General features: G+C 40.3%; 1 protein-coding gene across 1 annotated transcript in view; it reads right to left on the reverse strand.

Moving 5' to 3' along the window:
• The window catches only part of DLGAP2 (DLG associated protein 2), a 355,391-nt gene that overhangs the window by 330,592 nt on the left and 12,190 nt on the right, over positions 1-12,609 (reverse strand). The window contains exon 2 of the mRNA XM_053459998.1: positions 4,109-4,215. Coding sequence (XP_053315973.1) covers positions 4,109-4,123 — 15 coding nt within the window. The 5' untranslated portion in view covers positions 4,124-4,215. The remainder of the gene's footprint in view (positions 1-4,108; positions 4,216-12,609) is intronic.

A 12,609-nucleotide genomic window follows, 5' to 3' on the forward strand; every position in this document is an offset into this window, starting at 1 on the left:
CTAACATAAATTTCCACATGTTTGTATTTCAACAACAAATAGCTGTGGTTCCCCAGGGTTCTCCCTTTTATCCAAGTGGGGCTGATGAGCTCATCTATACACGTTCCTTACTCAGTAGGATAAATTAAGAAATGTAAAAATACCCTTGGAAGCATAGGAGCCATGTATAACCACCACACCGCTCATTTAGTTGGGGGGACATAGTATTTAAATAAAAATATAGCAATTAAAAAGATAATAATAAATACCCTACCTCCTATCCCCCAACTCCAAGTTCCATCCAAGCACTTTACGGGTACCAGGAGGGTGGACTATGAAAAATCACTGTTCACACTCTTGGTACTAAAACTGTGTGACTTGTGGTAAAAATATCTTTATATACTTAACATTTAGGGACATCCAGCACAGTCAAGTGATGCCCTCAAGTCCTCATTTTTGTCTCATTAAAAAAGAAAAAAAATGGTTCAGCACTCAACTCCCAGGAAGCTGGGTGCTAGCAGTAAAAAGGGACAGCATAAACCCTCTTGAAGTGTACAAACCCAGAAAAGAATCCCAGCACTCCAAACAGCTTCCAATCTTTGGGTTACTTTCAGGCCCGGACTGGGACAAAAAATAGGCCCGGGCATTTAAGCCTGAGCAGCCCATATTTATTTATTTATTTATTTATTGTTAAAGCCCACCCTTCATGTACCATCTTTGCATTTAATCATTCACACAAATCATTAACACATTCATTAATGCAGTCTCACAAATCATTCAAGCAATTCATCCACACATGAATTCATTAATTGTCATACGCATTCACACAATTCATCCACACATTTATTCATTCATTCTCATACGCATTCACACTACCCCCTCTCATCATCTTATCTGCCCCTTCTCACTATGTTCCCCCTTTTCACTATGTAACCCCCTTCCCCACTTATCAATATGTACCGCCTCTATCTATCCCCTCTCCCCCTTTCTCACTACCTAACCCCCCTCTGCCCCTTCTCACTGCAGCCCCCTCCCTCACCCTACTTACCTTGTTGCCAGAGCAAGCAGCAACTGCGACCGCGCCTGTGGCAGGGCAGGATTGACTTAGGGGCTGATGGAGCTGCAGCTCCAGGCTAGTACCTTAAAATATGGCCGCATTAAGGCAGAGCCCCTTAAGCCCGCCGCAACTGCAACCGGGTCCGCCACTCTAAGGCAGAGCCGGCCTTAGGTGTTCTGGCGCCCTGTGCGGACTACTCCTCTGGTGCCCCCCCATCCCAAAAAAAGAAAGGAATAAAAACTTGTAACAAAACTCCCCTTTCTCACTATCTATCCCCCTGTATCACTATCTACCACCTCTGCCTCTTCTCACTGTTATCATTATATACTGAGGCAGACATTGACGGTGGTACAGCATAATACTTATCACTATATACTGAGGCAGAAATTGACGGTGGTACAGCATAACACCTACCACTATATACTGAGGCAGACAATGACGGTGGTACAGCATAACACCTACCACTATATACTGAGGCAGACAATGACGGTGGTACAGCATAACACCTATCACTATATACTGAGGCACACATTGACAGTGGTACAGCGTAATCCCTATCACTATACATTGAGCCAGACATTGACAATAGTGCAGCATAACACCAATCACTATATACTACGCCAAACATTGATGTGGTGTAGGCCTACCACTTCATTGTCTGGCTTAGTAGTAGGGATGCACCGAAACAAATTCAGGACTGAAACCGAAAATGCAGCATTTACCTGTCCGAAACCGAATATGACCTCCCTACACCATAAAAAAATCTAACACTTTTATTTAAAGTAAGTAACACACCAAAATAGGACAAAACAATTAAAAAACAATATTATATGTATATATATATGATTGTTAACAGCAATCACATTCCTATCATGCACAGGCATACCCAGATTCCAGGATGTACTCGCAGACTTGGCATGATAGGAGTATGATTGCCCTATCTACCCCTTCTCACTCCCTTCTGCCCCATCTACCCCTTCTCACTCCCTTCTCCCCTATCTACCCCTTCTCACTCCCTTCTCCCTATCTACCCTCTTTCCCCCGTCTCACGCCCTTTTCCCTATCTACCCCCTCCTAACTATCTACCCTCTCCCTCTTTGAAGTTCACTTACCTTTCAGGAGTCCTGCGGTGGGGGTGCAAGGCCTCTGCCTCCCAGCTCTGCCACTGTATGGAACAGTATAGAGTGATGGGAGTTATGATGTACTTTTAGAGCATAATTAGATCATGAAAAAGACATTGGAAATGGTACAGCATAACACCCATCACTCTCACACACTTACCAATCCACACATATATACCAATCCACACATATATACCAATCCACACATATATACCAATCCACACGTATACCAATCCACACCTATACCAATCCACACATATATACCAATCCACACGTATACCAATCCACACACGTATGCCAATCCACACGTATGCCAATCCACACGTATGCCAATCCACACGTATGCCAATCCACACGTATACCAATTCACACATATATACCAATCCACACATATATACCAATCCCCACATATATACCAATCCACACATACACCAATCCACACATACACCAATCCACACATATATACCAATCCACACATATATACCAATCCACACATATATACCAATCCACACATATACACCAATCCACACATATACACCAATCCACACATATATACCAATCCACACATATATACCAATCCACACATATATACCAATCCACACATACACCAATCCACACATATATACCAATCCACACATATATACCAATCCACACATATATACCAATCCACACATACACCAATCCACACATATATACCAATCCACACATATATACCAATCCACACATATGTACTAATCCACTCTCACTGAATATTTTCCTACCCTTCCTCTTTTCTCCTTACAGCTCCTTTTCCTCCTCTTCGCTCCTCTTCTTCAGTTCTTCTGTCTTCTCTGTCTTCTTCCGGTTCAGAGGGCAACAGCTGCTGTGCGCCGGGGTTTGTTGTCAGATCCCAGCGCACAGCAGCTGTTGCCGTGCAGATCACAAGGGAGCGGTATCGGAGGTCTTTAACAGACCTCCGGCTCCCTTGAGTGATTTTAAGCCGGGTTGAACCCGGCTTAAAATCACTCAAGGGAACCGGAGGTCTGTTAAAGACCTCCGATACCGCTCCCTTGCGAACCTGCTCCTCCAGCGGCGGACATTACTGTCCGTCTCTGGAGGGGTGCCGGGTGCCGCAAGTTGGCACCCCCTGATGAGCGGCACCCGGTGCGGTCCGCCCCCCACCACCTAGAGTGTGACGCCCCCTAGAGTGTGACGCCCTGTGCGGTCGCACACCCCAAAGGACGGTCCTGCTCTAAGGGGCCGGGAAGCCCCCACCAGGGCCGGCCTTAGGGGTCTGCGGCCGCACAGGGTTTAAATTAAAACATCGGGTTTTTTTTCCACTTTATTTAACATCCTCCATGTTAAATAAAGTTAAAAAAAACTTTATTTAACATGGAGGATGTTAAATAAAGTAAAAAAAACCCCGATGTTTTAATTTATACCCTGTGCGGCCGCAGACCCGTAAGGCCGGCCTTGGTGGGGACTTCCCGGCCCCTTAGAGTGGCGGACCCGGTAGGTAGGGTAGGGGCCTGGAGCTGCAGCTCCATCAGCCCCTAAGTCAGTGCGGCCAGTCCGGGCCTGGTTACTTTATTCAGAGAAAGCAAAACAAAAAAAGCAATGTTTCGGCCAAACAGGGCCTTTTTGTCTCAGACATCCCAAAAGAATGCCCAAATACATTTCCAGACCCTTCAATATTTCTATTTGTAAACTGATTTATAATTAAACGTAATAGCACAAATATGTATATTTAGAGAAGGAAGTGTATAAATTACACACAAGTATAATCACTGTAAAAATGCCAAGCAAATGTCTGTTCTGAATAGAGTAGTAAGGCTTTTTTAGAATTCAATACATTTCCAAAGTTGCAATACATTAGTAAACTACATTTTCCCCACACAGAAATCATCATTAAGTTAATCGACTGTAGCTACATGGAAAGCAAAGCTGGCATATGGACATGTTAAAACAGTACCTGTGTAGTCCCCATTATGTCTGGGCCTGATGTACGATGCAGACATTCGCAGAAAGAGATGGAGGGAGAGCAGGTGGTTATAATCTTCCTTCAGATGCTCAGGGATCCTAAGATGGGGAATGGATACAAATGGGGAAATATAATAAAAATGTAAAAAATCCCCAAAATAAAATAGTAAATAATGGGGTATGGACACAAAAAGCATGGCTTTGCTTATTTACACTAGTATTTGAATTGAATATTTTTATTAGATTCTTTCCCTTATAGAGTATATTCCTGGCCCCTACAATGGACAAATAGCATTGTGTTCTGTACAAAAGTCTATTTACTACTACTCAGTAAAACATCTGTACTCTCTAGGAAATGAAAACCTTTATAGCTGAATTCAGCCGCACTTTATTTTCCCTGTGTGTCTCCAAATCCTTCTCATTTTTTATTACTTTGCACTAAAAAATACTTGTGAAAGCTAATCAATAAATGAAAAAGTAAGCTCGGAGCAAATTCTTAGCAGGTACCGTTCCCAGCTCCAATTAAAGTAAATTAGAAGAATGGTTGAGTGTGACAGCTGCAGTTTAATGTTGATAAATGTAAAATGATACACTTGGGACGTAAAAATACAGAGACAAAATATAGCATTATGGGTACTGCTTTGTAAGTGACAGCGGAACAGAGTGTCTTAAAAGTAAATATTTCTGATGACAATAAAGTGCAATAAAGCAGGGTGCTGAGTTGTATATCAAGAGGCATTCGTAGCAGGAAAAGGCAGGTGGTTCTGCCACTTACAGATCTCTGGTCAGGCCTCACCTAGAGTATTGTGTACAGTTCTGGAGACCCTATCTCCAGAGGGAGATTAATGGAACAGTCTCCCAGCAAAAATGGTGGAGGCTAATAAAGTTAGGGAATTCAAACATGCATGGGATATACAGAAAGCTAGGCTGACTATGGGACCAGATAAAGGACTGATTGGGGTTTGAGTTTCTACATCAGGAAAATGGGCAGACTAGATCGGCCGAATGCTTCTTATCTGCCTTCAAATTCTATGTTTCTGTGTTAATGTTTACTGGGTCAGAGGTTTAGACGTTATAAAATTATGTATTAAAATGAGAGTGGTAAATACATGGATTAGCCATTCAGCAGAAGCAAAATATGTTAATACAGTGAGTGAAAGTGATGGCAGAAAATAACCCATCGGCCCATCTAGTCTGTCCAACCTATGGCCTTATATCTAGTTTAACCTTATGCCTATCCCATGTTTGCTTAAACTCATTCACTGTATTAACCTCTACCAGTTCTGCTGGAAGGCTATCCACTGCCCTTTCAGTAAAGTAATATTTCCTGATATTACTTTTAAACATTTATCAACTATGTCCTCATGTTTTCATATTTCTTCTTTTAAATAAATGATCTTCCTTTATCATTCCCTTTAAGTATTTAAATGTTTCTATCATATCCCCCCCGTCACGTCTTTCTGCCAGGCTATATTTATGTTAAGATCCTTTAACCTTTCCTATAGTAATTGAGGAGATAGCTAGCTATAACGTCCCCCTTCGTTGTCTTTTTAGCTATTTGCTCAATTAGTAGATTATCTAGCTCTTCTACTTGTCCAAGTAGTCAACAAATCACACCTATATGAGTTACTGTACATGAACCAAATTGTAATGTAACCCAAACTGATTCTTTGTTCTCCCCCCTTTCTTGTCCTCCCCATCTTTTCTATATAAACAGTACACTGGTATAGCATTATTTTTGTTAAACCATATCCTGAACATAATACAAGAACAAGGTCTAAGCAAAGTTTGAGGTGTATAGTTGATTAAAAAATATGCTCAGACTAGATGGACTAAATAGCCCTTATTTGCCATCTAGTCTGAAAACGTTGGGTTAAGGCAGTTATTTATAACATTACTTTCCATATTTAGAGACGTGGAATTTATTAAAAGAATTGTGAGAGGATGCCCCATGTTGTCATTGAGGATCCTTTCCCAAACTTCAGGGCGCTAAATGAAGATTTTGTGATCATGCAACTATGACAACCTAAAAAATGTTTGTTAGCAGGAGCATTCCATATAAGTGGGAGTAGCTAATGTTTCCTCAGTAAGGCGTTTTAGCAATTGTTTTGCATTTCTTCATGATTCTTCATCATGAAGAAGTCTTCAAATAACACCAATGTGATTAATTAAACTGCTTCCTACATATATAGCTTTTTTAATTTGTTATTACCATTTAAGATTAAAACTACGTCAAAGTACACCATTGGATAGGCCAAACTTGGGGTACTTTAACATGGTGGCGGGCTAAGCAATATATGGCCACATAGTGTGGCGAAATATCCAATACTTCTGTATTAAATAGGTGTTTTTATAATTCGCTGGGTATGCACTGAATTCTTGCTTTGTTTTGTGTACTTATTGGTCAATATTATTATAGCAGTAACCTGGGAAATGCAAAAGAATTAATGTATTGATTACTAGCATTTTAAATACCCCGGGGTGTCTAGTTTTCAAAAATATATGGTTTGATGGGGGTAAATTGAATTGGCCCAAATGGGACATGGGGACAGGATTACAAGATTTGGTAAAAATGGTTTTGAAATAGCAATACACTACTTGTACTTATTTTTTTCTTATATGTTATTTTTTATAGTACATTATATGCCATGATCAAAATAAAAGTATCTAAAGAAGGGACACAAAATGAGAGAACAAAATTACAGCTAAACACAAGCACTGCAGAAATATTAAGTATTTTTAAGCCTTACTTATAACCGTATAACTAGGTTTCTGTACTTTGTTTCCAAGATGCATTTTCACTTTATGTTGTACTGTGCTGTACCATCAGTTTGTCACACACTGGGTAAGCAGGTTAGCGAGGAGCCTCGGTGCAGGGATAGTGTTGTCTGTTTGTACGCTGTGATTCATGGTGCAAGGTAGACAGGCACACAGCAGACAGAAAAGCGGGACTGACAAGTCTGATGCTGAGACAAAACCAGGAAGAGACCGAAGCCCACTGGCAGGGCACACAACTGAAAGCCCACTGGCAGGGCACACCACTGGAACACGGCTGCAACATGGTTGGAAGGCCGCAGAAAAGGGAAATTGGCTTGGAAGCCCTCAGACGGGTCTGGACAGGTAGATGAGTCTAGGGAAATGCCGAGGTCTGGTACACTAAGCTGGATCGTGAAAGTAGCCAAGGTCATACACAAGAGATCAGAAAGAAATACACAGAACTTTAGCTGCAAGCAGACTAACAATGCAAAGGCCCAGTTTGCAGGAAGCTACAGGCCTTTATACTGCAGGGCTGCAGGTAACGAGGCCAGGTGACAACAATAGGAGGAGAGCAGAAACAAAGGCAGGACGGCCACTAGAGGCTGAACTAGGAACAGCCCAAAAACCTGAATGCACAATATAGGTGCCAGGAAACCAGGGCAGAGTGTCACACAGTTATCATGACAATAGTAATCTCCCTAAACTTTTATTTTACTGGTCTACAAAAACTGAAAAAGTTATATCAATCAGAGTGATTAGCATCGTGTATAAATGAATTCCTAGTAATTCCAAGGGTAATTGCAATCACGTTTAGGTGGCTTTAAAGGTAATGAATAACTTACATTAATTTAATGTATACTGATTAAGTTTGCAATAAGTTTCATGACATTAAGCTGCTTAAGATGAATTGATTCCAGAATCTAAATATTAATGTCCTGAGATAGATTTAGGAGCACATTTAAATTTACTTAAAGCTTATGACATATTTGCAAATGCAGTTACTTTTATCATTTAAAGCTGCAACTAAGTAATGATTAAAAAATCCTAAGTTAATGCTGTAACTAATGTTTGAGAATTATTTAAAGTGGAAATGAAAAAATACATAGTTTACATCCAGCAATATGCATTGTGTCCATGAAAAATAAAACCCAATATGGATTTTAATTCAATATGTAAGAAAATAAATAAATAATGAAAATAATAAAGACATTGTGGACCATAATAGCTATCCTAAATTGATAATATTGCCCATTTTGAGACAAACACCAACTAAGTGTGTAATAAGCCTGTACAATGTGTAGTCCATTATTAAAGGGGTGCCGAATACCAGAACTTGGGAGGCAGGTACTTAGCAGGGTCACATACTGTACCATCAGAGTGTCTCCTAATCCAGGCACCAGAAAGTGTATTACCATATTTATTTCACAATTTAATATTTTAAAATGTGGATTCTGTGGAAAAATGATAAAATGAAGGGCTAACCTCTTGGACTATATAATTGTTTACTAGGGATGTAATGTATGTGGCTGAGAGTGATGCATGTTTGAGTATCATTTGGCTGAGAGTACTGTGTCTGTTAGTTTGTGTGAGGGGTGTGTACATTAGTGTAAGAGTACTCAAGGTCATTAAAAGTGTTAAGTTTGCATCAGTCTGGTTGAGAATGAACAGTGTGAGTTTGAATCAATGTGGTCAATTGTCATCAGGGTCATTAGGAGTGGTCAGTGTGATTGATTCTCCATCTGTTTGGGTGAAAGTGATTAGTTGTCATTATGTGGTGGCCTCAGTGCGAGGATGAGTGGTTACTGTGGTGACAAGTAGTCAGTATAAATTTGTCAGTGTGGGTTCACATATGTTTGTCTGAAGGTCCTAGGTGTAGTTGTTTGCATTTACTTCACTGATGCCATTCGTTAAGGTTGATATGTATTAAACTCAGCTGGTCTGCATTTAGCAATGGGATACAGAGTACTTCATGGGACATTTAGTACATACTGTGTTACCAAGTGCAAGGTACCAGCTCAGCATAATACAAAAGGGGTTTTATCCTATGCCTCCTTAATACATGGAAGGATCCGAACTTAAAGGCAAGGAGGCAACTTCATATTCCCCACTCCTGTTGAGCCTAGCCCAGCCAAGCATTCAGGCACAATCATTTATTGGAGCCCTAAACAATAGCCACTCAACCTCACTGAACAACACACTTCTATGCACATAATTGTAATTGCCCACATAGTGAATTTATATGAATAACGTAGCCAAATAAGGTGGTTATAATAAAAACCTCACATAATTTACGCAAATTAAAACACTCGTATACAATTTACTCAATTAAAAAACTCTGTGGCACTGAAGCACCATTTGGGATGAAAATGCTTAATGAGTTCTTCTCAAGCCTTCTTAGTGACTATTTCTTAAATAGAGGATAATTTAATGGAAACGTAATTCTATTCAGAGGTTACCTGGTGCCAAAAGCAAGATTAAACGTAGAACAAAAATTCTATACTCCCACGCCAATTACATAGGACCCTGCTCCTGCCATTCTTACTGGAGCCTTTGCAGTCACCAGTTCTCATTAACTCAGCTCTGCTCTGTCTTCCATGACAGTGGAACAGGAGCATCACAGAAATTCTTTATGGTTCATGCGCAGCTGTATGATGGATTGCCATTTTACACGATGATTCCCCTTCCACAACCATTAGGGAATACCTAACAACACTGACATTTACAGAAACCGTTTCATCTAGCATTTATATATGACAATTTACTAAAGTCCAACTAGTTAATGTCAAAATTGCTTTCTTGGAGACATTGAAATAGGCAAAGCCGATTTAATTGCACATAATTGCCTGTTCCAATGGATGTATTACTAGTCACATGCTCGGCTAAAGCAATTATATTTATTCCACTAGTTTTCTTTTTTAGATGACAATATACTGCAAGTGTTTATTTTGCATTTGCTCCTATATAGCTTGATCCATGATTGCTGGTGGTTGTATGAAGTTTTTTTTAACACATGAAATATAGTTCCCTGTTTACAGTCACCTAACCTTCCGCCATACGTTAGCATATGTTCACAAAAGGGAAAGTTGACAGAATAGTTTGCAGGAACCTTGTGGTCCCTCGTCTCCCCAAGTTATGTACTTAATTTTTTTTAAATGTGTAAATTACTTTAATGTGCCTTGGAAATTGCATTTCTAAGTTATTCTATTGACTCCCAAGTAGCAAGGCTAATTAACCCCCAGATGATGGGATATAAACATTGTAGATCATGAGTCACTAAGTCACCTAGACGGTAGAATAACAGGTCGCCACAGCAGAGTAATTTGAGGCACTTAACTGAGTCTCAAAGCTTTCCTTCTCGTAACGTTTACTAGGAAAGGGCTGTCTACATTTGTTTACGCTGATGAACAACTTTAAGAACATAAAGTAAAGCGTTTAGCCCCAACTGTTATTGCACTTTGAAAGCAATTTTAAAATTATATATACTGTGAAAATTAGAAAATAATGTAAACAGCTGGTGTGTCACGCTTGGCACAACTAGCAGCATCTCAGGCTACGTACTAAAACATATTACACATTATTGTCATGCTCAACGCCGGCTCTTAGCAAAAGAACATTAGAAAGAATTGCTAGTGTGACCAAAATCAACTTGAAAGCTCCTGAAAAAAGCAAGCAGCGTACAGTACTGAACAGTTCAGCTGGTGTTTGTGAAAAAAGAAGGTTATAAGCCTCAACTGTCCTCTCACCTAAAGAATACTGATTAAGTCAACTGTTATCAGATAGGAGAACTGATACAAAACCAACAAAATATAGAGATACAGTATAGTCTGTGGGCTGCATTGGAAAGCTTTCAATCCAGTCACAAAGACTGCATCAAACTTGGTGTTATCTCAAAGATCCACTATCCTGAATTTATCAGTTTATATACTTTCATACATAGGCTCTACAGAATTACATAGCAACTCTTAGCCTTAAAACTCATGTGCCTACACACAGCAAACATAATGCTGACAGTGTCTCTTGCTTATGACTTAACTGATATCTGTACCTAATATCCATATACCCCCCTCCCAGCAACTCTTTTTTAGTTTTCCTTTTAAGAGGTAGGGGGGATGTGTGTCTAGGTTAAGGAGGTAGGGATAGTAATCTGTATGGCAGGCTAGCTCCCAAAAGGACTGGGAGGTAGTGGGATCAAGACATGAACTGAACGAGGGGTTGCCGTTCCCTTGCCTGTAGATTAAACAATGTGTTCTAGAGCCTATTGATGAAATCCATAGAGTTTGGGCGTGGGCAAAGTATTTGTGTTCCTCTTTGGCTTCATCAGGGCGGCGAATCACTAAGCGTAAAATCTGGCTTTGGCATCAGGATTTAAAGTCGCTGCAAGGGGGCTCGTCTGGCATCAACCAATGAAGAGCAGCTGCCCTTTCCTATTCCTGTGGATGCAGTTATGTCAATGCTGCTGCTGCTGCTGTTTTCCACAAAAAAACATTAAAAAACCTTTGCATATTGGGTTTTTCAAATTAAAGACACAATTATAAATGTTGTGGTACTTTGGTAAACTGAAATGTTTTTGGGACCATTATCATAGAATAATGGTTTTGTTTCAAATATTAATAAAGTGTGGACCAACAATTCTTCCCACTAAAGATTGGCTGCTTGACGCGCTGGAACTGACTGGAGGTAACAGGTCCATTGTGATTTGTTGAATACATGTCCTGCACAGACATCCACCGGCTGCCAGAGAGGAGGATCCAGATCCCCTGCAGCGCTGCGCAGGATCCTCTTCTCTGGCAGCCGGTGAACGTCTGCGGGGGATCTGGGTCTTAGAATTATAGTCATTATAAGACGAGGGGTGTTTTGCAGAGCATTTGCTCTGAAAAAACCCTCATCTTATATTCGATAAAGTCGATTTAACTAAATCGATAATGAAAATCGTTGACAATGATTATAATCGATTCTATCAATTAGATGTTGCAGCCCTATCCTGCACATTGACTAGCCGGGGGGGTGGGGAAAGGGGCAAATGCATTTTCTGTGAAATTCCTTGATACATTGTTAAAGGAAACACCACAAAAATGTAAAGGGACCAACATTTTATTAGGATTATTAAGCTTAAAGCTGGTGTCTGCGCATACTTTAATGTTAAATAACTTTATAGTCAATAAAACTGTTAGGGGATTATTTTAGGTTTCCTACTGGATAATACAGAAACAAAGGTTGGAATACAGCACTTAGTAATGAGATGGTGCACGAGCCAGGGTACCACCAAGTCCTTCAATACATCCAAAATAAAGAGACAGACGCTCAGCACTCAAATGGTAAGGTGAGTTTCAACACACAGGTCAAGCCTACTGTGTAATATCACAGACAATACAGGTTTCAGATCAGGTATCTTCTGATTCACAGGTGATGTCTTCTCCAGAGGAGAACTGACAAATGTATATCAATCCATAAAAGGCAGAAGTTAGGATGCCTTTCCTAGAAAGATCTATTAATTATATTGGTTGTCACAACCATACCTGGGAACTCTCCGGGTGAAGCACCGCTTCTCTGGTTCAAGACCCGAATCCGTCAGTGGGGATGCCCCCGATGTCAGCGGGAACTCCCACCGACATCACAGGAACACGTGTATGCATTATATTATAAACTTCCTTATACCAACAAAGTTGTAGGAATATCACAGGTTATTAACAAATGACTTGGCCTCAAAATTACTCTGTATTAGGGGTGTCAAACTCA

Source organism: Spea bombifrons, chromosome 3, assembly GCF_027358695.1.
Source record: "Spea bombifrons isolate aSpeBom1 chromosome 3, aSpeBom1.2.pri, whole genome shotgun sequence".
In the NCBI taxonomy this organism is placed as follows: Eukaryota; Metazoa; Chordata; class Amphibia; order Anura; family Pelobatidae; genus Spea; species Spea bombifrons.